Source organism: Cryptomeria japonica, chromosome 7, assembly GCF_030272615.1.
Source record: "Cryptomeria japonica chromosome 7, Sugi_1.0, whole genome shotgun sequence".
NCBI classification, from domain to species: domain Eukaryota; kingdom Viridiplantae; phylum Streptophyta; class Pinopsida; order Cupressales; family Cupressaceae; genus Cryptomeria; species Cryptomeria japonica.
In genome coordinates, this window is record NC_081411.1 from 831,052,980 (window position 1) to 831,076,595 (window position 23,616).

A 23,616-nucleotide genomic window follows, 5' to 3' on the forward strand; every position below is an offset into this window, starting at 1 on the left:
AGAGTATCAGAGTTATCAGTCATATGAGTAAGGGGGACTTTCAAGTTTCATGCATTATTCTTTTTGATATGTTAATTTTTGTCATCAATGACAAAGGGGGAGATTGTTAGACTTGTGTGAATATTGTCATTGTTGTCATTGATGTCAAATCTGGTTATCCGATTAGACTGGATCTATTGGAAGGCAGTTTTGGTATTGCAGTTTTGGTATTGATGGAAGAGAGGTATGTGATATGATGCAACAAGACATAGTTGATATACTGGAGTTATTTCTGGAAGATCCTCATCTCCGGAATTCTAAGTTGTGCCTATTTTGCTTTGTACCCTATTACAGTATCAATTGTGTGAGGTTCGATAATAGTGGCATCAGTTTATCAACTGTATCTATTGTATCCATCATGGTTCATGTTTTGGCATGTGGTATCTGTATTTTGGAGTTAGGAGTTGTTGTGCTTGGAGTTTTGGGCTTATGGGTTTGTAATTATGGGTCTGGTAGACCATTGTTTTGTCTCAGTAATTAAGGTATATGCATCGATAAATGATTTTAAAGGAAGCATGTAGAGGATCATGTGGAGGTTGACTTTGTTATAATGTTTTCAATTAAGGCTTTATTGGATAATGTGTTGATCCAAGTAGCATATTATTGTGTAAATCATTTGTGTTTGGCCAACATATTATCTCACTATATGAGCTTACTGGTATATATATATATATATATATATATAGAGAGAGAGAGAGAGAAGGTATGTAGGAGAATGAACAAAGAAGAGTGTGTGAAGAGTATGATATAGAAGGCAGAGTGTGTTTTGCAGAGTAAGAAGTGTGCAGATGACAGAGTTGTGGACAGTGAAGTAGTTTGCAGTAAGAAAAGCAGTTGTATGAGTGAAGTATATAGAAGAGTCAGTATGCAGGCAGTGTTGTAATAATCCTTACTAGATTTGCTACAAGTGATTGGTTCAGCAGAGTAGTGTAGTAATCCCTTACCAGATTTGTTGTTGGTGATTTTGGACAATCCAACAGTAATCCTTTACCTGATATGTTGTGAGTTTTGTGAGTTGTTATCTGAGCTTAACTTGGAATTGACTTCATGCATTAGGAGATGCAATTTTCTCAGTTCACTTATTTTCTATTGCAATGAGCATTTTGGCAGTGAGACACTTTTGTAATCTAGCAATGAGTCATCCGGCAGTGAGCCACCCTTTTTGTAAACACCATATAACTAGTTATGTTATCTTGAGAGATAACACTCTCCATGGTTTTTCCCATTTGACTTTTCCATGTATAAAATTTGGTGTTCCATTTGTGGTCGTGCTATTTCTTTAGTCTGCATTCGTTATTTCATGTTGACAAGTTTTATTAATTAAATTAACATATCAATAAAAGCTTGTGGAAAGTTTTAGATTCAATGGGAATAAGGATTCACCCCCCCTCTCAGTATTCTGGTATTATCAACCAATTAAATAGTTTCCATGCACTTTGAGGAACTATGTTATTTAGTGGATTTAGTCTCCGACTCCTAGGTCCATTCATTCTTTTAATCAATTAGCCAATTTTCCTTTTTATGTAAATATACATTTGAAGACTGCAATTTCCTAGTTGTTGAGTGTCTGGAAGGATCTAATAATTGAATTAATGATATTGTGATTAGATTTCAATGATTCTATGCCAAAATGAAACACCATCTTCTATTGTGAAGTATTTTTTGTTAAAGGGATCATTATCATCAATTAAGTATAGTGTATACATTGAATAGCTAGGTTCTTTTAATAATTTGTGTGTTGGTGTTGAGCATGTGGAGTTTTAATCTTCATTATTTATTTATTAGTGCTCCGCTTATTTATTTATAAATGCTCCACTTATATAGTACATCCATTCCTCTCACCCGACCTTCTCATTCCTTGCATATTGCATCTACTCCCCACATTTTCCCTTCTCCCCCTATTGTCACCCATCCCACTAAGGTTCCTTTGGTTCCTCTTATGTTATGTCGATCTCTTTTCCCACTAATGTTTCCTTCCCACATTCCTAGCACCATGTCTTCCTCCTTTCTATTATTTCATTTACGCCTCAAACTCTTATAATGTTGACAAATTTGAATGATTCATTAGTTAGTGTACTTCAAAGTTAACTTCTCACAAATTTTTTACTCTTCCTCCCATTTGTCCATTGGATCAATCTATAGCATTACCAATGAATATAAAGAGCATGCATTCTATATTTATCATAGAATCAAAGGTCATTACACACCAATTTGCATGGCATTAGAACATAAGGTATAAGACTTGATAGATAGTAATATGACACATGTTAAAGGTGTTAACAATGGAGCCAATCCTCCTTTTGCTCTTCCTAATCAAAATTTATAAATTTGTGTAAATCATTTTTCTTTGCACAATCAATCTCACAATGGGATTTTCATCAAATGTGTGAGCATCCTAGCACATATCCATTGTGGTAAAGATGCAATGGGTCAAAATGATAACACCTTCACATGCACATGGATGTTTTGTCAAAATGGCTCAAGGTAGAGCTCCTCCTACTCCTATCATTTCCTTCTAATATGGGGAGATTCTTCATGTCAATTACTATTTGTGATCATCTTGTTGGATTATTGTCATTAATATCAAAGGGCCAATTGGTGGGGTCATGGATGAAGAAATTAACAAGTGCCAAATTTATGGTACCTTTTATCTAGATTTTGTCTATAAAAAATAATTGATTTTTTGCCTACATGAGCCAACACATATCTTGCACTCGAGGAAAATTGCAAAATAGTATATTTATTTAGAGACAAACCCCTTGTGGTGTCACCCCCAATTAAGGAGAAATTAAAATAATTTTTAATTTATTTTTGGTGCCCCCTCTAGAAGGAACAACCTTCTTCAAGGCGTTGCCCACATTGAGCAAGGAAATAAATTCAATACAAATATATTTTTACTAAAGGCGGCCGACCATATTGAAAAAGGCATGCCCTTTGGTGAAGAGGTACACCTTGATGGGTATAAGTAGAAATCATTTGAGAATTTAAAAGCATGCTATTAATGTGAGACTTCTACAACAGATTTGTATTGAATATTTGAGCAGATTTATGAGATCCATTTGATCTCATTTGTAGAAAGTGGCATTGGAGCGAATGCATGCTATTAGTGCAAATTTGTGTGAACATATTGCAGATTCAAGAGCAAGTATTGAAGATTTTATTGCAGATCAATGTGGAGATATTTTACATACTTGAGAGCAGAATTCTAAGGCAGATCTTTGTGGAATAGCGTGCAGATTTTTTAAGGTGACTAGGGCAGATTCAAGTAGTCACAAACAAGTTGTTATATCGTATCTCAAATATTGGTGCCTTCTATTCTAAGAAATCAGGAGGTTGGGGTCTCATTCAAAGATATTGGTGTCTCTCGTTGAGGTTGGTGCTCAATGGAGGGGAGTGGTGTCTCCTGTTGTTGGTGCCTATGAAGACTAAGAAGTTTCCAATATAAGCAATATTTTGTAGTGCTTTTCTTCTACGAGGGTTCCCACATATATCCTGTGTGCAACTTGTGTTCTTAATTGTTAAATCTCATTTGTGTGGATGCTTTCAATTATTTCATTATAGTTGCTAAATTTTTTAAGTGAAAAGTTGATCTTATATTACCTAACCTGAATCCTTCTACATTCAATTCAAAGAACAAGTGTTGGTCTTAGTTGTCCGTTATGCGATTGACTATTCTACAAGAAAAACAATTTCTTAATAGAAAGAAGCACATAACCCAAGCCTAACTTAAATCCATCTACATACATTCCCAAGCACCCGTTTCTAACCTCCACTCTTAACTAAAATAGCACTCTGCAAAAATGACCCCAACCATTTCAACTCCAGATTCAAATTTGGGCCTGATTTATACCAAGCATGTGTTGTATGCCATCATAGCTATCATTCAAGGAGTATTCGCTTGAATCAAATGCATTTGCTTGAATCAACATCCTAAGCATGTGCACAATTTCCTTTTGGTACGCAGCATTCAGACCTGCGGATGCAATACTGAACCAGACATACAGAATCATTTTCAAAATTCCAACGCGTTTGTTTGCCTGCTTTCAAGTAATATTAATTTATTATTTGAATTGTGTGCAATTACATCAGAATCTACACTCGTTTTTACAGTGTAGATTCTGATGTAATTGGATTGACTATTTATTTATCATAGGTATATTTGTAAAGAGGTGATTATCCTTGTCATACATTTGTGTACCGTGTATGTAGAAAGGCACATGAAATATGTAGATGTCAAGGCATGGAGAAATAAATGCAAGCTTAGGGGAACCTTTGATAATTCACACAGCATTCATTTCAATTAGATTCGTCTGCGATGAAAGTTGAGTCAAATGGCTACACAGAAGTGATTATATAGAAGCAACGACCACTTCATAATTGGACTTTGTTATAGGTCATAATGCATTCCATCATTTACACAACACCCAGTTCAATTCGATTCATCTACAATGAAACGGGTGAGTCTAAAATAAACACAGAAAGTGACTTTATAACAGTAAATTATGGGCATCCTGTAAAATGGGAAAATCCCAACGCCAAATATTGCTTCATTATCACTCTACTCCATTGTTCGTTTCAAATGAGAGACGTGGCCATTTTCTCATAATATTCCACCATCAAAATGTGCAAAATATTTCCTTGGGATACACCTCCTGACGAGATATAAACGCATTTGAAACAGCAAAAATATGTTTTTTGTATTGATGTGAGAAAATATCAAAACAGCCTATAGAAAATCAAATTCTGGACAAGACTAGCGGCACAAATAGACCTGCCCCAAGGAACTGACAGAAAATCAAAATCTAACCAAGACTAGTAGCAGAATTGCACCAGCTCCATGGGGCTGCCCAGGATTACGCAAGCATATTTCACTCAGCAATTTGAAACATTGAGCACAAGATAATTGTGATATATTGCAGATCTCCAAACATGCAACAAAAATGAGAGATCCTTAAAAATTAACTGCAAAAGTTTACAAAAAAAGCACTTAAATGACATAAAATTGGCTACAAGCTCTGCAACTCTACACAATTACACACAAACTTGTAAATCTTGCAATTTGTTAAACGATCCACGATATCATTCAAACAGCACAAGAATCATTCCGGAGCAATTTAAACAAACAATTCAATTCCACTAAAGGAAGGAAGAGTTTGGCTTAAAAATGGAATTGGAAAAGAATATTTTGCACCATGCAATTTAGAGAATTTTTTGGCTATGGTGCAAAAAGCTGTTACTACAACCAGCATAATTTTCAGTCTAATATTGTGCAAGAAAAGTTTGAACTTTCCAATCAGAGCTTGTTAAGGATATAATGCATGACCACTTTCCAACAAGGACCTGTTAAGTTAGGTTTACCGTAATCAATTTAAGCCATCAGTCAATGTTTAGATGTCCACTTTAAGTCATTAGTCAATGTTTAGATGTGTTCACTCAAGCACTATTTAGTCTACCTCTTAGAAGCCATATCAAAAGCCTAGATAGTGGTGAAAACTTTAAGTCAACTATAGCATGGATAGCACAGGTTCCATATCTCCACTCATGATTCCACATGGAGGTGCTTCAATCCCAAGTATCCGACCAAAAAAGGAAACCTTAAGCACGAGGGCTGTGTTGCAGTGGTAAAGGCTAGAGAGTTCATCATAGCTAACACAGATTTGAGTCGCAGCCTAACTACACAATACCTTTAACTTCATGTAGCACCTCACCCACCAGGCACTCCTATATTAATACTAGTTATCCAGTCCCTAGTAGATGCAACCAGACATCTACACAGATATAACTTGTACGCCATATGTGTGAGTGCATGGTGTGTTCACTGTATGCTTACTTTCATTGTTTTTATAGATTGGGAAATGAAGGTAAAGAAATTAATTGATCTATCAAATGCATTTCTATCTCACCTTTGTTCATATCATAAATAATAGTAAGACTACAAAATTCTAGTGAGAAAAAAGAAGGTTTGGAAATCTTACATTCGTTACAGTAAAATCGGACTAAAAAGATGCTAGATGGTATACTGAAACATCAAAATCAGAGAAGCCGGTTGAAGTCAGTACCTACAAAATCCAAACTGAATGCTTGAACTGATATTTGGATCTCCATGTATCTTAACACATTTTACTTAGAATAATATCGTTCTGTTGATTACATAAATCCAAAATTTCAAACATTTAAAACTGATTTTTCTTTCCAATACATGCCTCTTTAGATATATTGTGGAATAGAAGCTCGGGGGGTCCTATACAGGCACTAAACTTTTGACAAAACCGCACAATTTATAAAAACATTTAACAATTACTTGTGCAGCACAGTATATTATTAATTGTTTGCGTGCTTCTTAATAAAATGTTTTCTACCAGTAAAGCAATCAATCAGATCTAAGCTTTGTAGTCTAGCTCACTAAGCCATTAATCTTTAAAATATATATCCAAAATAGCTGACAAACACTACTGTATCTAATAAAACAAAAAGTGCATTATACTGATCTAAAGCATATAACATCGTTTACGTTCTTGTCACAATTTTGTTCAGCAAATAACAAATAAGGATAGGTTTCGAAATCAGATATTCTTTACTTTAAGATCAGACTAAAAAGATGCTGGATGGTATCATGAAACAACAAAATCAGAGAAGCCAGTTGAAGTCAGTGCCTACAAAATCTAAACTGAATGCTTGAACTGATAATTTGGATCTCTATGTATCCTAAAACATTTTGCTTACAGTAATATAATTCTGTTGATAACATAAATCCAAAATTACAACAGAAATAAATATTTCAAACATTTAAAGCTTCATGTTTTCTCTCCAATACACGCAGCTCTTTACATATCTTGTGGAATAGAAGCTCATGGGGGTCCCATATAGCAAAACTGTACAGTTTATAAAAACATCTAACAATACGTAGTGCATCACAGTATATTAATTGTTTGCAAGCTTCTTAATAAAATGTTTTCTACCAGTAAAGCAATCTATCAGATCTAAGCTCAATTCTTTAAGATTCACAAACAACTAAGCCCATGTGAAATACAAATCCAACAGAAAGTAATATGAACATGCTAAACGACCATCAAACTAAACCATTTATCTATAAAATATATATCCAAAATAGGCTATAGCTGATCAACACTGCCGTATCTAATAAAACAAAAAGCATGCTATACTGATCTAAAGCATATTAATATTGTCTACATTCTTGTCACAATTTTGCTCAGCAAATAACAAATCTGAACTGTGCCTCTTAATTGAATATTCCAGCCCAAAACAGAGAATGCCAACAACACAACAATTCATCACCAAACAACATTCATGTATTTGTTGCTCTGGTGTATATCTGCTGACTTGAATGAGCAGAAATCATCCTGATAGAACCTCGTGCCATCAAATCTTTAATGGCTTTTCTTGCAAGAGAACCATTAATCTGAAAAATGACCCAAAAACAATGAGATGTACAGTAAAACTTATCACGTTGTATTCATCAAACTTAAAAGATAAAATGACCCAAAACAATGAGATGTACAGTAAAACTTATCACGTTGTATTCATCAAACTTAAAAGATAACACTGCTCGCTATTTGTTATTAAATTGAATACAATCAAAAAATCAAAAATGTTGGCATTTTTATACTTTGTACTATATCATGCACTGGAAATGCTCAAACGAATGACAATACGGGCCTTTAAAGGCACCTTGATACAAACAAATGGCCACTCCTGATTTTGAGAAATGACATACATTGTAAATGATAAAATGGACCTTTGAAAACTTGATTTAACTCCTCCATGTTAACTCTAGAAGGAAGTCCCCATGACTGTTACAGGAAGGATGAAGATATAAGCATATCTCAGGTTCAGTTTAGGATGTCTATCCTCAAAGCCTTCTTTTATGAAGGAAACAATCCCCTAGCAATCAATTCGCCCGTATGTCCAAATTGTAGTATCTATTCTTAATAACTCTTGATATTAAAGATCCTAAGTCTACAGGTCAATTTGTTTTTGATATTAAAAGCAGCATAACAAGAGTGCTGTCCCTATAACAACCACAGCCTGAAGGTGTCCAATACTAAACAGCAAAACTAAAGCACACCAATAACAGCAAAAGTCGCAGCAGTTCAAAGGCAATAACCATAACCATCCGGATAGTAACCAAAGTCCAGAGCATCAGCTAATAAAGAAACATACCATTATAACCTAGTAAATTTATCAAGGAGCCAAGCTCCTCTAAACAAAAACAACAAAAAGAGAGCCCCCTAAACAACTAGGCATTGCTAGATTTTTTGACACCCTGGCCCGAATGCAGCAGGGCGTTGTTCCAGTCCTCAGTTTGGAACTCAAGCAGTTCCTTGTGAATGCCTTCTTTGCCAAGCACCTTTTCCTACATAAACCTGAAGCCGAATTTGAAAATGCTGCCCATCTTCAATTCCAGCTCAATGATCCTATCCTTAACTCTGCGCAGTTCCTCCCCCATATCCCTCAACTCTTTATCAGCCTTCTAACATCCCACACAATTCTTACCCACAGCATTCGTCCTCACATCTTCCTCCATGGCAACATCTTCCAATTTTTCATCCCCAGTCAGGTTCCCTTGCTCGGCCCATCTCTGGTTAACCGACTTCTCTGGGTTCTCATCCAAATTCTCAAGGTTCTCATCCAAATACTCCCCACCACTATCAGGATTCCCCTCATTCCCTTTTTCTTCAGAATCTCTGCCCTGCTCCCCTTCGTAGCCATAATCCACCAACTTCAACCTCTTACCCTTCCCAAACTCACAGGAGGCAAGTCTGTTCAATCATCTCTTGCCTTCATTCCTACTACTCTCCCTTTCCTCATCTTCCTCCTTACTCGACTCATCCACAATTGTTATCTTTTAGCAGCTCCAGATCTTCCCTTTCTTCTTGCTGGTTGAGGTCTTTTGGATTTTGAGCATACCTATTTCTATGATAACCACAGATGTAGAAGGGGTTCTAAGGGAAGCCATGAAAGCAACCTTCAAATGGGGAATGCAATGTTTGGTCCAGGCACTAGGTGCACAAATTAGCAAGGGGGAAGCACTCATGGCAGGGGCTTCCATAACCACAATCTTTCTAGGCGGACAAAAGGCAGGATGAAACAAATATAGCCTGTAAATCAAACCTTGGTGCAAGGGGCACATCTTTGTATCTTGTTTTTCAGATCAAGGGCCTCTTTGACAAAGTGTTCCAAGGAGTGGAGCAGATAAAACGGGAAAGAAATGGTATTATGGTTCAAGAGCAGCATATGGTAGAAATAATGGACTTTATGCCGACCTTCGAAAGTAAAATATTTCATTATAATTAAACATACAGTTTTCCACTGGTCGGGGAGCTTTTCTCTCACATAACCACCTTCCAGCTTCACAAGGGCTTGCTTCCCACAAAAGAACTGGTTCAGACTTTCACTGTTTGCAACATGGCTCATTCTCTTCCACTTCCTACCTTCCATGGAGAGGCCAGGCACCTGCGCAATCACTTCCTCACTAACCTCAAACAAGATACCACCCACAGTGACCCTCCTATTCACTCACGATGTAGCAAATTGAATCAACAATTCTTCATCAAACCTTTGCATCTATTCGAGATAACCATCAACTCCTCCTTCCTTGCAAATGTGCCACAAATTTCAAAAAAATTGACTCATTCGGCTTATCTGACTCTGTACGCAAGAGGTCTCCTCCCATTCTATGAGTAGAAAGAGAGTTTTGCGGAAAAAAATAGAGAAACACAAGAAATTGCGAAAGTTTTTCCAAAAGTATCGCAGTAAATGTGACGATAAGTTTCAAATAGGCTATCGGAGTCATAAATGCGCCCATATCTTCCACGTGCCAATAGCACAACAAGCAATGCGAAGTGATAGCTGAATTGAAATTTGTAGGCTTTCTTTCCCTAGGGATTAACTTGTCATCATTACTCCAGTTTCCGGACGATTCACTACAATGATCCCAACGCATCATATCGTAGCAACATAAAATACACCACACAAAAGGTGGGTCCCAGTCCACGTCAACGCATGAGTTGCCAAAACGAGCTTGACTGTGCCCTCTCTACCTATGAGTCCACCTCAATTGATACCACTTCATCCAAAACCCACTTTTTTCAATATTCAAATTTTCTCACCATCCCCATTCAAACTTGCAACCCCCATCCCAGGATAATGGAAGTTGCAAGAGCCAATTGCCCAAAAGATGGAAACTACCCATTAGACTCCGCAGACGGGTACTCTCCATTTAGGAGTATCTAAACATTATTAGGGAGGGCATCCTTCCTCTGCCAACATCTCCATCCTTCAACTTGGAGGCAACGCGCCACCAAGGCATCAGCAACCACATTGCCCTCCCTATAAACATGGCCAATTTCAAAGTGCTCAAGCCCCAAAAGAAACCTGTGAATGTCTCTAATTATCCCCTCAATGGACCAATTAGTCTTGCACAACCCCTTAGTCACATCAATTATAAGCTTGGAGTCACCTTCAATGACTAAGGTCTTCGATCCAATTGAGAGGGCAACTTTGAGTCCCCAAAGTAATGCCATCCCTTCAACTTGGTTGTTCGTATTACCCTTCACATTCCCAGCATATGCTAACACCAATTCCCCCGTGTGCATTCTTATAACTCCCCCTACAAGCCGTCTCCCCTTGTAGATTGTCTCGTAGCTCCATAGAAGTTCAGCTTGCACATCACCAACTTAGGTGGAGTCCATTTAGCATTCCTTCTCAACAACCTCTTTGAATTGTCAAAATTGGTACAGGAGGAAGGCCTCAACACAAAGCAATTTTATCATCAAACTGGAGAAAGGAAGGACAAGGTCACGAGATGGCACAGAGATTTTCCAAGAGGAGTTCGGAAAAGGACCTAAAAACTACTCCAAAGGATTTTCAAGATCACGAAAAAATCATGTTATTTCTCTCTTTCCAAATGCTCCAACCAAGATGGGGCAAGATCAATCTCCATAACTATTTAATTAGAGGGTTACAAGAGGGACCTTGCCAACCCAAAACAATTTGTTGAAGATCCCAATCCATAACCCAAGAAAAGTCTAGCTTTTGCAGCACCAAGCCCCAAAGAGTTCTAGTGAAGGTGCAATGGAGTAAAAGGTGGGAAGGGCTTTCCTCCTCTTGCTTGCATAAGACAAAACGATTCGAAAATTGAAATCCTCTTTTAGAAAGGTTGTCTTGGGTGAGGATCTTGTTATGAAGGGCACTCCACCAGAAGAAGTTAATCTCAGGGATTAGTTATTGATTCCAAACCTTTCTCCAATACCCTAGGAGGTTGTTATCCTTGAGGAGAGAGAGATAAGCACACTTAACTATAAACTCGCCCACTGGGTTCAGTCGCCATATGAATTTAACCACTCTTTGGAAGAGGGGAATATTCTAGATTGGTTAAGAAAATTCTGCAACTCCCTAGCCGTTTGCAACAAAAGGAGTTGATGATGGCAACATTGTGAGATATCCCTCCAAGAATTAGCAAGGGATATATAGTCCAAGACCCAATGTCCAAAAAAAATCCTTAGCATTATCACAAATGCTCCTAAAAGAATTATGCAAAACTAAGGATTTGTCTTCCAACCAAGTATCCTCCCAGAAACAAATATTATCTCCATTCCCAATCAACCACAACAAACCTGATTGAATGATGTTCCTGCATTTGAGAGCATTATTCCATATCTTAGAGCCACTAGGGAGCCCTTGAGTCGAAAGAGCTTTATAAAACTTCACCTAATTAAGATATTTAGAACACATTATTCTACACCAATCAGCTTTCTTTTGGGCCAATTTCCATCTATCTTTTGCCACGAGTGCTCTGTTAAGCAAAGGAATTTTCCTAATCCCCAAGCCCCCCATATATTTGGAACAACAAACCTTATCCCAACTGACCATGGCCATTCTCTTCTTTTCCTCCATGCCCATCCATAAGAAAGTCTTATGGATCCGTTCAAGTTTTTTGCCATGGAACCCGAAATCTTAAACAAGAAGAGGAAGTAGACCAAGATGCCTAGAAGGGAGGCAGCAAGGAGTTGAAGTTACGTTGCACTACTCAGGAGCTTGCCCTTCCAACCAGCCAGCGTCCTTTGGATTCTTTTGAGGATTGTATTCCAGAAGGTATTTGATACCTCCTTAACCATGAGGGGCAACCCTAAGTAGACCCCCAGGAGGACAGCACTCTTGCAACCAAGAATAGCCCTAATTTTATCTTGGAGTTTCACCGAGTATTGAAAAAATAAATACTGCTTTTATTGTAGTTAATGTACTACCCTAAGGCTTATACATACTAATTAAGAAAGTTCTTCCACTCCCTTGCCTCCACCACAGAAGCAACCCCAAACAAGATGGTATCATCAGCAAACTACTACAAAACAGTTGGCAGTAGAGAAGAAGCAGGCTTAACCCCTTGAAGTCTACCATTGCTAATAAGATTTAGAAATTTCCTCCCTGGAACCTCCATCAAAATGATGAACGAGCAAGGAGATAAGGGGTCCCCTTACCGAATACCTCTAGCAGCTCTAAAAGATCTTGATGCAGGAGCATCCCCTATTCTTGGCAATCTTGCATCAACCAAAAATATTTCTTTTTTGTTTGTTTTATGTTTTGCAGTTTTAGCATTCCTTTCTGTATTTTCTTGCATTGGCTCACCGGATCTTGTGGAGCTGGATTTTGCTTGAGGACATGATCATCTTCCTTATTCCTAAACCGCAGAACATTTGGATCATTTTCCGACAAGTTATCGATTCCGGATTCTGAGACAGTTTTTTGCAACCAGAACCGCTTGGACCTATTTGCATTGGTGAATCTACCGGATCCTTTTTGTAGCTTGCGGAGCCTAGTTCGTTGATTTTGATGTTCCTTGGCGTGTGGCCTACCTTCCCATTGATCCGCACTTCATCCTTTGGATTTTCCAGAGGAATCTCTTTGGCGGAGGCCGACCTGTTGGTTTTACACATTTGATCTTGCTCTTCGGCATTTGATCCCTTTTGGCCGACCACATCCCCTTGGATCGTATAAATCATTGTAATTGAGCATTAGAAAGGTAGAACATAGTAGATAGATCTTAAGATTTAGAGGTTCGAGAGTGACCTGTTCTATAATTAAGCATGTTTGTAGCAGGCCAGTGAGCCAAATCTTGTAACCCAAATGTTACCGGTTGCTTGTAAACAGTTTTCATGGTCTAATTCATTCAGTTCTGGATTGTCTGCATCATATCCTCTTGTTTCTGTTGTGTTTACTCTTGCTGCCCGGTCCGGATTGATCTCTTTAAGGTCCCTCCTAACCAGTGATTGCTCCAAATCCCTTGAGAATTCCATTAACCAATACTTCATATCTCACAGTAGTAACACATTCCCTAATTAAACAATTTAGCGTATTCCCAAATCCTAGCTCTATTAGGATTTTAAAAAGAAAGTCCCAGATAACTCTGTTATAAGCCTTAGAAATGTCAAGCTTGAGGACCATCCCCAACTAGTGGCTCCTATCCATAGAATGAATAATTTCATGAGTGGTGACCACCGCATCAAGGATCTGCCTTCATGGAACGAATCCCTTCCAATTGCAATTGATGAACCCATCCAAGAAAGGCTTGATTCTATTAACTAGTATTTTAGAAAAAAAATTGTAAACAGTGTTGCAAAAACTAATAGGTCTGAAGTCAATTAGCCTTGAGGGCTCTTGAATTTTAGGAATCGGGGCAATATAAGAGTTGTTGAGCTTTTTCAGCAACTTCCCCATTCTGAAGAAGTCCTTAGCAGCCATGGTCACATCAAAGCTCACAATGTCCCAAAACTCCTAGAAAAAAAGCCGAGGGGAAACCATCAAGACTTTAGGACTTTGTAGGCCCCCATAGATAAAGCAGCACTTCTAACCTCCTCATCAGTGACTGGGGCCATGATTAGTGCACTGTCAGCCTCATCCAAAAGCAAATTACTAGCCCTGTTATCATTTTTTAAAGTGTTACAAAAGTAGTTAGATGCCATGACGCCCAGCTAGGTATCATTAATTTAATAAATTATTGTTGTTGAAATTTCAAGCTGGAACCTTCCAAACAATGGCCGAATCCAGGCAAAGGATTCGTTTGTTTCCACAGTGATGGCAGGTGTTTTTCTGAGGCTTATGGCTTGTCCTGCCACAAGTGTGAATAGAGTTTATTAGAGATCCGAAATGATAATGACTGAGCCCTTGGTGATTTGGATTTTCAATCAGGCAAAGGCCCAAATAGTATCTGAATCTTTTCTGGGAGCATTACCATTGGATGAAATAATAGAAGCAGAAAGTGACTTGTTGCCACTATTGGTGGTGGTGGCATCTTGCTTGGGTAAAAGAGATGCAGGACCATCAATTTGTGCTTGGCCTCAAACAAACTTGGAGCTAACTTCATGTTTTTTTCTCCCTAAGAATTTATTTGTGATCAAGTTTGGAAGCCACAAACTGCAGGATAATTTGGTCAATACAGCATCTTGTCTTAGATATTACCCATACAGAGTTTAAATAAAGATAATATTTGGATGTACTCACACAGTTTTTCTGGAGTTTTGGAATTAAAACGGCCTGGAATGTATTGGTTATAGCTTGGGATCTGTTAGAACCCAGCTTTAAAGGCATTAAATTTGCAGACTTGGCTGTGTTTGCCCATGTATTACAATGACTGTGTTAGCCCACCTTTTATAACCAATCTGAAATAATATAAGTGGGTTTTGCCTTTGTCAAGAACTTTGGCTAAGCCTGCCTTATGTTGTCCCCTATGTGTTCATCGTGTGCTAAAGTCTGCAAAAAGTCCAAAAGATTCTAATTGTGGGTATGTTTAGATCATTTCAATAAGTTCTGTAAGCTGTCAAAGTTTCAGACAGTCACACTTGTCCATCTCAATATATCATTCCATAAATCTCCACCTTCCCCTTTGTCCATCCCAATATGCCATTCTATTCATCTCAGACTTCATCCCACCATATCTTTCGACCTGATCTTGACAATCCGATCCTTAACCTTGTAAAAAATTTCTAAGTATGGTTTTTGGACTATCGGATTTCCCCTTACCCACATACCATTAATTATAACCTGGAAATCCCAATCCTTTGCATTAAATCACTTTTGACACCGAAGTTTCAAGCATCCCTTAACTAGTGTATCATCTCCTCTACTCCCCCAAACTCTGAAGTCATGAAATTTTCTTTAAATCCTTTGTTGCACTAGACTTTTGAACTTCCTGCCGTTACTTTTGCTCATTCCCATCGGCCTATAAAAGTCCTCTTTCCCCAAGTACCCTTCATATGTCATTCCCGACCCTAATCTTCTAGATCCGTAACAATCAAAATTTGCCTAAGTATTTTGGATGGAAGCTTCAAAATATCCTTCATCCAAGCACCTCATTTGGACTTCCCCCAACTACCAACAATATTTACACTAAGTACTCTATTAAGGTCAAAGTTGTGGCATTCCCTCTACCTAAGTACTTGTTTCTTGTCATGTCTACTCCCAAACCTTGCAAATTCCTTCATTTACTTTTTTGAAGTCAAACTTTCACCCATCCCTTTACCTCAATGCTCCTTCCAATTCTTCTCCAAAAATCTGCCACGGAATCATTTCCTTTATAAATTCATATCAGAGTTTGAAGAACGGACTTCCCTTCAAAATGGTACTTAATACGAGTCATCTCCAAACCCTAATCCCAAACATTCTAACACTCTTTTATCTCATCAAAACTCTTTGCTCAGACTTCCCTCCATTAGCATGACTTCCCAATCACCTCAAATTCTCCGATACTCCAACTTCCCAACTGGCACAAGTTATTCCCCGACCCTGAACCCCACATTTTTCTTGTATTGTCTCACCTAGGCTCCTGCACATCCAAGAGGCCACTTATGAACAGATTTGATGCAGCAACCGCCAAAAAAGGGTTTTTTTGTCCAAAAAAAAATGTTCACCTTTTAGGCACAGAATTACAGACAAGCTTCCAACAATAGAACAGAAAAACAACATAGCATGCCTTTACTGAGCGGATATGGCCCTGCAGCCACCAAATCAGATCCAAAGGTGCCCAAAAATCTTTTTTCACACAAATTGACATGAATTTGAAAAAGCAAACAGTGTAGGAAGCGATGCCCTAATTTATTTCAACTGTTAAGAACACTGTGGTTGAACATTCACACCATTTCTCATGTCCATTTACCAATGAATTTTGCAGACATATTCACCCTCTATACACAAATACAGAGGTTGCCATTGATCAGCATGATGGTGAATCATAGGAGGATCATTTTTTCATGCCTGCAAGTGTATTTTCAAGTCGCATGAGAACAATTTGCTGCATGGATTTTGGATTTGATGACATCAAAAACATGGTTCTTGCCTATGAATGCAATTAGGCCATGTCTTCTTTTCTCACAGCCACATGCCCTAGTTGCAGATCTATTGATGGGTCTATGTTTTCTTTGTAACAGGTTGGTCATTGTTCATATGTTGAGCAAGCTCATCTGTGTCAAGTTGTAAATCTTCTTTGAACTAGTGTATATGAATGTAACAAGCTTTAGGTTTGAATGAAATAAAATATAAAAGAAAAAAACTAAAATAATTAAAACTTAGCTAAGTTAAATGAATGGTCAAAAGGCATGAAATGAAATGTTGTGACTCCCTCAAACATGAGATATAAAAGGGAGAAGAGAACTTCACTTGAATAGGGGGGATATTGAGAAGGGAAGAAAGAATGGAGAATGTGAATCAAGGAAGGATTAAGAGGAGAAGAAAGGAATGGGAAGTAAATAGGGAAGTGACTCTTTCAAAAGGGTAGAAATTATGAAGGGGTGTACTCTTTCAAAAAGTGCTAATTGTGAACGGTTGTGACTTGCCCAAAGGCAGGCATGTTGAAGAGGTGTGACCTCTCCCTCACATTGGAAGATACAAAAGGGGAAGAAGAAAGAAATGTAATGGGGGGGGAATAAAGTGGAATTAGAGGAGATCTAGAGCAGATTCAGACTAGAAGTATATGGAGGGACCCAAAATAAGAATTGAGAAGGGAAGAAGAAAATAAGATATGCAGTTCTAAAAGAAGAAGATATGCAGATCTTAAATGGGATATATGCAGATTTGAAAAGCACTAGAGACATATTTGTGAAGTGAGAGATAGGTGAAGATTACATAAGAAGTGAAAAGGCAGCAGTTGTTGCTAAACAGATCTATCTTTTCATGACCCAAGGATGTGACCCTTTTTCTCCATGAAGGGTATAAAGTGAAGGAGACATCATTTGAAGAAGGATAGAACCAAGAAGAAGATCAATGGATCCATTCAAGGGAAAATCAAACTTCTCAACTGATTTCAGAATAATAAAGAGAGGAAGCCAGCAGACTTGATAATAGTAAGGGCAAGATTTAGAGCAATCCCAAAAGGGGCCATTACACTAGCAGCCAAATCAGATGTAAAGCCAAAGGAGCCAACAGAGGTTGATGAAGTTGTAGCACAAACAAGGTTGATGGATATTGCTTTTGTCATGTCCCCTCCTTGATCATTATATATATCCTAAATGAAATTATTATTAATATTAATTAATATAATAATTACCAACAAATGATTATTTGAAATTTATTTATTAAATATTATTATTTAATTAATATTTATTACTAATAATATTCTTGAAATATTCAAATAAAAATAAATTAATATTATATTATAAACATAATTTATATATTATTAATTATAAATTATAAACATATCTGTCTATGCTGGGCCGACATCATCTAAGTTAGCCCTAATGAGCCGCAATTATAATATTTAAACTTATCATGGGCCGACAACCTTCTGGCATCTAATCAGCCATGTTAATGAAGATTTAAATTGTATAAAGGCTACTTTTATATTTAATAAAAAGGAGGACTTCATTAAAAAATAAGAATGATTTAAGTGGAGCAGCACTTGTCATTGACGAAGGCAGTAATTAAGATATATTCAAGCAGCGATCAATAAAGGCATCAAACTGAGTTTGTTAAGGCAGCGCTTAACATATGAAGCACTTAACCCTATTAAGGGTTGCCAACCATGGTCAGGTAAGCAAGGTTAATAGACTTATAAATAAAAGCAATAATCAAAGGATGACGAGTCATTATGAAAAGGCAAGAATAAAGGTTTATTAACAAAGGAACATGATCCTTTGAATAGATGCCTCGCTTCATATGGTGAGGATATAAATTGAAGTAAGAAAGGAGTGAGGAAAAAATATCAAGATCGAACAAGACCAGTTCAGAACTGTTATTGAGTTTACAGTCAGCAACATCCTTACCTTTGGTGGAATGCATGGATGCTTAATAAAAGAAGCCCGATAACATTCTCATGTAGGATTTTAATAATTATATAAATATTAACAATAAAATAAAATTAAAATAATTATAATAATTTTTTAAAACTGCTCTGTAGTAATATATAATAAATCATATAATAAGTAATTAATAAATAGGTAACTTATAAATAATAGGGGACATTACAAAATATCCACTCATGGGCCTAGGGTAAAGGATCTCTAGGGCGCCCTATCAAGTCACCTTATTCTAGCTTCCCTATGGTTGAAATTCTCTAATAATTAGAGACATCTTATAGTTATGATTAAGTAAGTTAATGTTCCTCTAATCTATTTCTTGTTTTACTTGGGATTGTGATTTTTTAGCAAAAACTAGAGCATTTATAAATAGGGGGCATTACAGCTTTGGAGCAACTTGAACTTGAAGAGTCCAGCTCATGTGATGAGGAATTTGGCAAGGGCAATCCCAAAAGGGGCCATTACACTGGCAGCCCAACCAGATGTAAAGCCAAAGGAGCCAACGGAGGTTAATGAAGTTGTAGCACAAACAAGGTTGATGGTTATTGCTTAGGAACAACTTGAACTTGAAGAATCCAGTTCATGTGATGAGGAATTTGGCACAAAATTTGAAGATGAATTATGATTTGAGGCATTGGGCCATTTGCCAAATGTATTTTTTTATGTGATCATTTTTTAACATATTATAAATAAATAATTATTCAACATTTTCATTGTTCATTAAATAGAATATCAAATATGTTCAACAAGGTTGCCAGGAGATCAGTACCAATACCGGTGCAAGGGATTGGTACTGGTATGGGTGCATCCATAGTTGAACTACTCGCGACTTGGCTCAACTTGCCAAGCCCCTGAGAAAAAAACTCGGCGAAAAACTCGAGAACGTAAAAACACACTTAATTTTAATAAATAATGCATTTTTTTGCAAAATTTAATGAGAAGATGCATCCAATGAGTCAATAAATGATAACACAAAAGAAACAAGCTGATTCTAGATATATTTAAATGCAAAGTGTCTACAAAATCGCATCCTCATGAGAAATGTTGATGGCTGGAAGCAAAATAGTAAATAGTTTTTGTAAAACAAAAAGTAAATACAACTTCCTCTTCCCAGCTCTAGCCAAAACTAGTTTCAAACTTTCATCATATTTGAAATTTCATCATTCATACTCATAGTTTCAAACTTTCAACTCTAAAATGTATAATACCAGGATTTCTTCAATGCTAATTATGTTGTTATATGGAGCCTAATCAGACTTGGAGGTTAAATTTTCCCTACTTCCATCAGCATAGTTTCCCCCTATATTTTTTGACAGGGGTTTGGGGGCAGCACCCCCAAGTTGGGGTCAAGGGGCATCGCCGAAGGATCCTGAAATTTGACTAAGTCTGGAAAATTGAAGAATCCTCCAAAAACTAGATTTTGCATTATAACTCCTGGAGTCTGAAACCACTCTCAAACATCCTGACAGTATATATGGAACATACTTAAATGTTATATTCCATGTGTATATTCTGATGAAGAGAATGAAACTGACCTGGAAAAACAAAAATTGATAATTTTTTCACATGTTTGGGCCTCTTTTTTTAGTCCAGCCGAGTTTTTTGCAAAAACTCGGCCAGTTTTTGCTGGGAGTTAAAGTCAGAAAAACTCGCAGAGCTCACAACTCGCTGAGTACTCTGCGAGTGTGCCATCTATGGGTGCATCTAGGTTTGAAAAATAGGAGACAGGGGTACTCAGAGATGCCACTTAAGGGCAGTAGAATGCATTTCCCAGGTCACAAAAGGTAGAAATTAACAAAATACAGTAGTTAATAAAAGTTCATAGCAGGCAAGACTTCCTCTCGAAGACACTATTTAAGCACAATAATTGACTTGCAGGATCCAACATATTCTCCTTCTCAATGCCAATAAAATCATGACTTCACCTCACAAATATGTTTGTTGATTCATATATAAATTGTTGCGTTTTCAAAATTTTCCTAATCTTTCCTTTGCATAACACAGACTGCATTCAATCATTCAATGTTCTGACAGGCCACAATCTTCGGGCAATCAATCCCCAACTGCTCGACGTGTTACTCCAAAATCTTTTCCCTTCAAACTTAGTATTTATTAGAACTGTAGTTACAATGGATATAGCCCCATATCTATTATTTTAGAGTTATTAAAATACTGACTTTAACCATAGTCACTTGATTTCAGTTGTAACTAACTTAACATTTTAAAAGGATCTTGTCGGGTGAAAATGCATTGCCTTCATTTTTTAGTGTGAAGAAATTTGATGTGGTTTAATTACTCAAAGGGTTACTCAAAAGGCATTCTTCCTCTACATTACTTATTTGGTAACAGAATTGTCATTTCTTCAATTTCTCAAGTTCCATCCATACCGCAGCATTCCATTTCTAATTAATGGTTTTAGAGCTCTGCTTAGACTGCAGGAATTTGAGATGCATTTTTTACTGTAAGGACATTTTTCATTTATGTTCAGTTGGGTAGCTGAATTTGTCACAGTACTTAAAGTTATCATGTTCAATTGTGACCCCAGATTTTATCTCCTTATATAGACTTGAATTTTGTGATCACACAATGAAAAATTAAACTGGTTTGCGGGTGTATCGAGAAAGGGTTCATAGATCTGGCTGAAAGGAACTTCCACTAGAATTAAACCTATAGTTTCAACAAGCTTGGCAAAGATTCAAGTAATAAATCATCAGAGCTTTGGTGATGGAGGGTAATGTTTAAATTCCCCATGAATCGTGTTACATGTTAAAAAGTTTATAATGGTTAGACTAACACATTCAGTTTTGGGTGTAGCTTCAGAACAAACCAGATGCAAATCCTGTGTGAATTTGACAAAAGAGACGCTAGTCGGTCATGTCCCTTAATGAGATGAATTCTTTGTAAGGAGAAACTAGGGCGAAAAATAAATAAGCTGATTTTAGCAACAAAATGCCAATTTTTCATTATAACAAAGACTCTTATGTTACTCTCTCACACAGAAAGTTCCGCTTTTGGATATAGAGAAGGAAGGCTTGCAGGCTAATTAGACATGTTAAACATTCGAAATTTTATGCAATTCAAGCGGGTTGTCAAATACCATCCAACGCTAAAACACAAAAGATGAAAATAATTTAAAATTAAACAAAACGAGAGAGAGAACTAGAAGATGCAACGACTCACCCTCAACCTGTCTGATAAAATGGAAGGAGTGATGAGCTTATATTTGGGTGCTTCGGAAAGAAGCTTATCATAGCTGGCCTGATCAAAGAGAACCATATTATTCACCTTCTCCTTCTGCTTTCCTTTGCTCCATTTCTGTACCCAGATAACAAAAACCCATCAAAATTTTGAAATTTAATTTCAAAACTCGCTAAATGTATCCAGCTTAAAATTGAAAACCCATTAAAGAGAAAACATATTTGATAATTAATAAAACCTTCTTCTTTTGCTTGCCACCGCCTCCAGATTTAGCAGGCTTGGAGGCAGGAGGAGCCTTTTCTTTCTTGGGTGCCTGTAAAACCCCGCAAAAATCACCCTTATTCAACCCTATCTGCCTAACCGAAAAGAATTCAGACTTCTCAGAATTGCGAAAAGAAGGCAGAAATGAGAGATACAAACCATTTTTCGCTCTGCGCAATGGAAGACTGGAAAGAGATAAAAATGACAATAACGTAACAAGGAAAATTACTCAAAACCCTAAAACCACAAACATGATATAGCAGCTAGGGAGTGCTACTCAAAAACCCTAACAGCAGTATTCCAACCTCCCTATAAATTTCTATTGGCTTAAAGTGGTGTTTCCTTTGTTCTTTTAATTCTTCTTTGAAATAAAATGATAATTACATTAAACCAATAAACCACTTATAGTGATATATAGGCTTATTATATTATAGTTAATAATGTTAAATTAAATAAATTTAAATGATTTTAAAGATGCAAGATATTGGACTTCTATGGCTTGTTTAAATAAATGATTTTAAAGATGAAGATATTGGATTTTTATGGCTTGTTTAAATGATTGTCTCAAAATCTATAATTTGGTTGTGTTTCACTTTAGAGTAGAAATGCATCTTTTGAACTATCTCTACAAATGTAAAAAGGATCTTGTTGATGGACTTAAACTTGCATCCATGGAATTGAATATGAAAAAAAGAAATATTAGAGTTCACTCGTTTTGATCATTTGATATCTAATTTTTAATAGGGACTAGTGGTGTTCACAGACACTATCAGGGAATGTGTTCAATCATGAAGACCATTTTCTCCTCAATAAGACCCTTAGATTGGTTTAATAGCTTTCGAACTAGGATCAAGGATAGCAAACAAGTGTGTGTGGTGGACCCAAAATTATGTATGTTGACACAATGCTTTGAAATGTTATTTTGATGCTCTCATGCATGCTCTTTAATGGTTCTTATATTATCATTGATGATTTTAACATGATCTAAAATGAAAAAATAATTGTATTTAAGTACAACATAACACACAAATCAACAAAAGCATGCAGAAGATCAACTCAGAAGATTTACATTTTCCTCCTTGATGTCCATGAAAACTACTAGGTAGATACATGTCAAAGTAAAATAAGTAATCAACATTAAAATTGAATATTTTTTAAATAATCAAAGTTACAAATTATTTTTGAATCCTCCCCACAATGAACACTTTGTCATAAACTTGCAAAATAGAAAAGCATGTAATGAGTATTGTTTGTTATGTATTTAAAATAAAACTAACTATAACTTAAAGAACTATCATCAAAAATATTAAAAGTAAGCTAGCATGTTTATCTTTAGAGTAATATAGGTATAGTACACCAAAAGATATCATGTATCCTGATGATGGGTTGTAGAGTGTGATCCAAAACGTTAATGCAAAAAAGAAACACATAATCAAGATCGAGAAACAAATTGATAATTAACTAATGGATTGTGGAAATCTGATTAAATTGATTGATATCATATAGGTTCATTATTCCACTTAAAGTTTTATGTTATTATTATATTGTAATTCATATTAAATTATTATTATATTATGATATTATAATTAATACTAAATTATTATTAAGATATGATTATATTATTATGTTTTAATATATTATTATTTTTATATTATTATACTTTTATTTTATATTCCTTTTTATCCTTAAGAAAAAAATGGACTCTATTTAGGGACACTTTAATCCCCCATAATTAATAATAATAGATTGAGATAATTATGAACATAACTAATTGCATGATGAAGATAGATAAATTGATTAATCAATTAAACTCGGA

The 23,616-nt window shown here is 36.4% G+C and overlaps 1 protein-coding gene across 1 annotated transcript; it reads right to left on the bottom strand.

The window, feature by feature from the left end:
• Positions 1-7,108: 7,108 nt before the first annotated feature.
• LOC131074298 (small ribosomal subunit protein eS25) lies at positions 7,109-22,115 on the bottom strand. The gene is made up of 4 exons (XM_058010894.2): positions 21,960-22,115; positions 21,778-21,852; positions 21,522-21,656; positions 7,109-7,459 (listed from the first exon to the last, which is right to left on the bottom strand). Exons 1-4 carry the CDS (start codon positions 21,960-21,962, stop codon positions 7,346-7,348), a joined length of 327 nt encoding a protein of 108 aa, XP_057866877.1. The 5' UTR covers positions 21,963-22,115; the 3' UTR covers positions 7,109-7,345.
• Between the last annotated feature and the right edge of the window lie 1,501 nt (positions 22,116-23,616).

What these genes read in the sequence shown, in the direction of transcription:
- LOC131074298 (XM_058010894.2), bottom strand. An exon ending in GTGGCAAGCAAAAGAAGAAG is followed by an intron (nt 21,657 to 21,777) that starts GTTTTATTAATT and finishes ATCTGGGTACAG; the next exon opens with AAATGGAGCAAAGGAAAGCA. An exon ending in TTTTATCAGACAGGTTGAGG is followed by an intron (nt 7,460 to 21,521) that starts GTGAGTCGTTGC and finishes GTCATTTTTCAG; the next exon opens with ATTAATGGTTCTCTTGCAAG.